General features: G+C 35.1%; 1 protein-coding gene across 1 annotated transcript; it reads right to left on the reverse strand.

Moving 5' to 3' along the window:
- Nucleotides 1–255: 255 nt before the first annotated feature.
- Nucleotides 256–4734, reverse strand: LOC140819972 (probable serine/threonine-protein kinase At1g54610). The gene is made up of 7 exons (XM_073180256.1): nt 3847–4734; nt 3127–3411; nt 2005–2322; nt 1600–1827; nt 1330–1430; nt 1127–1250; nt 256–830 (listed from the first exon to the last, which is right to left on the reverse strand). The coding sequence occupies exons 1-7, from the start codon at nt 4165–4167 to the stop codon at nt 498–500; spliced, it is 1710 nt and encodes a 569-aa protein (XP_073036357.1). The 5' UTR covers nt 4168–4734; the 3' UTR covers nt 256–497.
- Between the last annotated feature and the right edge of the window lie 1017 nt (nt 4735–5751).

Here is a 5751-nt window from a genome sequence, read left to right on the forward strand (position 1 = left end):
ATAAATTATAAATTGATTAAATAAAATTAATTATCGAGCGTTGATAATTCAATCTTCCATTTATCATTATAATAAAAAAAATCTTTATTTATAGTTCAATTTAGATCAGAATAATTTTGATGTAAGTTGAACATGGCCGACCCTAACTGGAAAATTCATACACCTACAGTCCCATGACTTTGAAGTCATTTTTGGCAGCAATATTAATTTGTCGGTCTTGTTAAATATTCAATCTGATCACCCCAAACAAAAGAATGGCATGAAAATGGCTTAAACTTAGATGCATAGTGGCACTGTGGCAGCCATAATTATCCTCAGCCATGGAAATCAGGACTGTACAACAAATATGGGATTGAGAATTGTTTGCTCTTTTCTTTCTTCTTTTTCTTTTTACTTTTTTGGGTTTTGGCTGTCTTGATCGTGCACAAAACACAAAGACAAGATTACACATGACTTCCAAAAATTTTCAGAGAGCTTTACCTCTACCTTTGATGGATTTATGCTGCTCGCCTGCTCCTGAACATGAAATCCATCGACCAACTAATGGAGGACGGATATAATGCGTTGATAAATCTTCGTGGAGGAGCTCTATGAGGCTCTTCCTTCTTTTTCCTCCTTGATGAAGCTGCACTTTTTGATGCAACGTCCCGGAAAGATCTTGATGGCTTTGTCTCGAAAATGGAGGAACTGAATGAGGGATCTGCTCCTGCGAATGATTCAGGGCCTATTTGTGATGAGTCGAGAGGGTGGCCAACTGCTCCATCTTGGTGTGGTGGTGGGAATTTTTCACTTTTGCTCTTTGCTTTAATATCAGACATGACTCTCAGCCTCTGCACAAGATAAATTGTTCGACTGGGATGAGATCACGAGAAAGCCGTTCGACATAGATAATCACATGAATGAGTTCTTGACAGATATTCAACAATATAACAGCACAATAAGCAGAAAATGGAAAAATATCAAGATACATAATGTTGGAATATTTCGGGTTTTATATGCCGGGCAAAACAATAAAGCAGGTCCCATATATCTCCTTTCTTTTCTTGCTCAACTTCCTTAGTGCAGTAACAAGAAATATGGAGTGTAACTATGAATCATAGGTATAAAAGAGAATAATTCGACGTACGTTTAAATTGATTTGTAGCTCCGCATTTGCTTGTGGAGCTGGCATCGCACGACTGACTTTGTCACGTACTCTCGTTCTTCTATTACCATCTACAGTAAGAGGTTTCCCACCTAAACCTCGTAGCCTGCACAAGAACATGCTGTAAAACATGACTAGTAGTGGCAAAAGTATAGTTCAAAGATGGAATAGTCAAGAAAAAGTACCTCCTGGCTTCTTCGTCCTTCAATTTGATATCCATTTCTTTGCTTGGAGGAAACTTAGGTAAGCTCGACGGTTCACAAGCATAAGGTTCAGTGGTAAAAAACTGGTCAAACAAAACATGTCATTTCCCCTCGAAAAAATTTACGACAATCATGCTCTAGATTCCAAGAAAAAATATTGTCATGCATAAATAAAAAGAGAGCTCTATCACGGAAATGCTTCACGAAGCTACATAGCAGAATTTTTCCCCATTTAGGCTAAAAATAACTTACTTCACTATTTAAGGCTGCAGTGGCGGTGTCTCGAGCATCGGGATCTATTGCAAGAAGATTTTCTATAAGAGCCAGAGATGATGATGGAAAATCCTTAAAAGTCTCGGTTATGCATCGCTTATAAAGTTGTTGAGGCTTATATAGAGTTGCATTCACAAATCTCGATCTCTTCCAGTATTCATCGGATGGAGAACCACATAGTTTAAATACTTTGTGCAGTTGCTCCACCTACAAAAGAAAAATAAATATATAATGAAAATATGATGTTGGAGATATGCCTTTAACGAGTTCACACAATTAAAAATTGATGTATAAAAGCGCAGATGAAAAACAAATTCACGAGAATGATATGGTTTTTATTTACTTTAATGGTTTTACTATTATTAAATTTGTTAACAGAAGTACCTCTGTCCGTCCCCGTAATATTGGTTTCCCAGCAAGCAGCTCCGCCAGGACACAGCCAGCACTCCACAAATCTACACCAACTCCATAATAAGTGGCCCCTAGTAAAAGCTCTGGAGGACGATACCATAGTGTGACTACTCGGCTCGTCATTGGTTTCTTAAGTTGAGGATCAAAGAAAGAAGCCAACCCAAAATCGGCAATTTTTAAGATCCCATCATTGTCTATAAGTAAATTCGAGCATTTAATGTCCCGGTGTAAGACACCATTGTCGTGGCAATGCTCAAGACCAGAAAGTAATTGTTTCATATAGCATTTGATCTGTACCAGGAGACACAAAGATATCAAAGGCCAGCTAAATGAAGCCCAAGTCCTTGTTTTCGAGAATATGACAAGAAAATTGTCGTGAATTTACATGCTTTGGAAAATGAAAAACACTGTTCGATCTTGTTTCACTTATCCAGCTTTTGACATGAACTCTATTTGATGCCAAATACTAGAGAAGGAAAACATATAAGCAACGTTATAGAATTTTGCTTGAACTAAAAAAGGATCCATATCCAAGATATTTGGCATCACTGAGGGAAATAGAAAGTTTTTAGTCACTCAAAGTGGTCACCAATTCCGCGAGATGCTCCAATGACCACTAGGGAGAGAAGCAGTTTACTTCTACAAAAGGACAAAAGTAAGTTGTTGGATTTATAAGTATGTTCAATGACAGTGTAAGCAATGTTGTATCAGCAGTGGCCACCTTAACTTCTAGGATTTGGGGTCAATGATCAAGAAAGATAAATCAGTGGCATCCAAAAAGCACATGATGCAAACCCAATATGAATCTCATCAAAAAATCCAAATGCCTCGGTCGCCTCAATACCAGAAGTCACGATCACTCATCAGTAATTAGAACTAAAGATATGGAAGTCCAAAAATTCAAAATAGATGGCACATAATATTCACTTTTGACATTAAATAAACACGAGCTAAATCGTGCCTAGATGCCAAACAGTTACGTTTGAATTTGTAAACCATTTAACTCTTTGCTGCCGGATTAAACCCATCTAATATACAGAAAATACAAATATAAAAACAAAGCAACCTTTTTTTCTTCCTTCAGGAGTTATTTACCTGAGGTTCGGTGAACTTGACAGTCTGGACAGCAGCAAGGCCAGCAAGATCATGCTCCATGTACTCAAAAACAAGGTAAAGACTGCAAGAAATTCGGGATATAACCAAGCCTTCAAGCTTAATTACATTGGGATGATTTAGCCTTCTCAGCACGAGTATTTCTCTAGACATAAACCTTACTGTCTCGGGATCTAAGTTATCAAACCTTACTTTCTTAAGAGCCACTACCTTCCCAGTGATCAAGTCCCTGGCCTTGTACACATTGCTGTATGTTCCCTGGCCAATCTAAACAACAAACCCAAAACATTCTGAAAACTTCAAATATAATACAAGCACGAAGAAATTAAGCATTTTCGTCTTTTACATTTTTTAACTTCGAATTTTATATGATCAATACAATCCACTGCCAAGCCTATTCAATTTTACCAAAGGTAAGAAACCTCGCTACATACATAAATCAAAAAATGCAAAAACAAAAACATTTCAATTCAAGATCTATAACACTCCGCAACTACATTGACAAGGAAAAAATATAATTTTTTTCCCAAGAAATAGGATTACATCATTGCATCATACAGTAACTTTAAAGTTTAATGTTCCCAAGAAAGCTTAAGAAATGGATGTTTCCTCGGATTGTACATTTCCAACAAGAGGAAGTACTTCTCCACTGACGAAAAAATAACATTTTTTTTGCTAAAAAATATATTCTACGGCGATTACCTTTTCAAGTTTCTCGAAGGTGTTAGCACGTCGTGGTTTCCAATCCTGGATGGCGTGGCCGGCGACGTCCAACAGCCACGGTGGCCACTCATCGGCCGCGGTGCCTGTTTTCAGCTTGAACTCCGGCACCGCTGCCGAAAGATTCCACCTTGTGTCCGCTGCTGCCGGAACCTCCTCGATCGTCTTCTTCTTCTTTCCTCTTCTCCCCACATCATTCTCCGCCGTCACGGCGTCGTTCTCAGAGCTCCGCCGTGCGTCAGTCTTCTGCTTCCGGCGAGCTTCCCTTTGTCCGGAGGTTGTCTTGCCAAGAACACAACCCATAACAGATATTTTCAGCTCAATCCACCAAATCTTCAGCTACCCATTTCATTTCAAATCACTAAGACGCTGAAAAATAAGCCTTCTCTCAGTCTGAGAAGCCACGGGCAGTAAATTGAGGAACCCCACATTTGCTGCAACTGATTCGTGTTCTTATATATGTTCAACGATGTAAATGATCCATGGGATCACCCGAAAACCCAACATACAAAGAATGATTCAAAGGAAAACAAAAACAAAGCAACAAAACAAGACGCAGAAGGGTATTCTGTCCAGCAAGAGAACCCACTACCTCAAAAAAGTATACAGATATTTACAGAGAAATAACCAATTGTATAATGGCAATCTGTGACTGTTCGAGTGCATTAATTGCTCTGGGAGCAGGCAGGAGGTTGTGAATGTTTGAAATTTCCAATCTTGTCAAGAATTTATTCAATCAGGTAAAACAATATGGCTCTGTATTTACATTATATATATATATATATAGTCTGTGACCGTGTGAGTATTTTGCGTGTATATTTGCGCCTGCTGCAGAGAAAAAGTAGATGGAGGGTTTTTGGTGCTCGATCCTGGAGTAGTGAAAAGGAAGCTCACCGAGTTGAAAAATTAAAAGATTTTGCCTTTTTCTTCTTTGGAATTTTATGCAAATTCTTCGCAGAAAGTGGAAGAAAAGGTAAACCTTATTCAAAACTCTTTTACAAGAAACTTACTCAATATAATATATTTTAAACATATTTATCAATACTATAATTATATATTAATAAAATTACAACTCAATAAATAAATCATACATACAATTGAAATATAATAAAATAAATATCTATTTTCAGAGTCCAGAGATATTGTTATCGGATGATCAAAATAATCCTAATAAACATTTAGTTTTTTTAGATTTGGTATTGATTTTTTAAGGATTAAGAAAGTATTCAATATGAAAATTGAAAATCGTAAAAAAAGAAAAACAGACAAACAAATCTGGTGAAAAAGAACGGTTTGAATATGTGACGAAAGAATTCGATCACATCGATACATCCTGTTATCCTGATTTGTGTGATTTTGACGATCAAAATTCATGCACTCAGTTGAAGAATTTTGTTTAAGTTTTACTTTGATTTAAAATAAAAATATATTCATTTTATTATATTTTTATCAATATATTAAAATATGTTTTCAAAAAAAAAAAAATCAATATATTAAAATATTAATGATTGATTTATTGACTTTCAATTTTATTGATGTATAATCATAATACTATAATATAAAGAGAGGAAATAACATTTTCTAAAATTAATAAATATACATATACACATATCATGTTAACATAAATTTTTTAAATATTTTTAAAATATATTACAATTAAATTGATAATTTATTATTTATAATTCTAAAATTTGTATAAAATCAAAAGTATGATACGTATTTTATTATACAATAATTTTAATTTATTTTTACAATTTTAATCAATGAAATAATTTTGAAAAATAAAATATGTATTTTGTTGAATTTAATAACAATAACAGACTTAAAGCAAATTTGATTTTTATTAAGTGATGTAACAATTAATTCATTACAATAATTCATGTCTCA

Source organism: Primulina eburnea, chromosome 18 (genome assembly GCF_022965805.1).
Source record: "Primulina eburnea isolate SZY01 chromosome 18, ASM2296580v1, whole genome shotgun sequence".
NCBI classification, from domain to species: domain Eukaryota; kingdom Viridiplantae; phylum Streptophyta; class Magnoliopsida; order Lamiales; family Gesneriaceae; genus Primulina; species Primulina eburnea.

What these genes read in the sequence shown, in the direction of transcription:
- LOC140819972 (XM_073180256.1), bottom strand. Translation starts at nt 4,167, where the DNA reads ATGGGTTGTGTTCTTGGCAAGACAACCTCCGGACAAAGGGAAGCTCGC. An exon ending in TCAAGTTCACCGAACCTCAG is followed by an intron (nt 2,323 to 3,126) that starts GTAAATAACTCC and finishes CTCCTGGTACAG; the next exon opens with ATCAAATGCTATATGAAACA. An exon ending in AAGGACGAAGAAGCCAGGAG is followed by an intron (nt 1,251 to 1,329) that starts GTACTTTTTCTT and finishes GTTCTTGTGCAG; the next exon opens with GCTACGAGGTTTAGGTGGGA.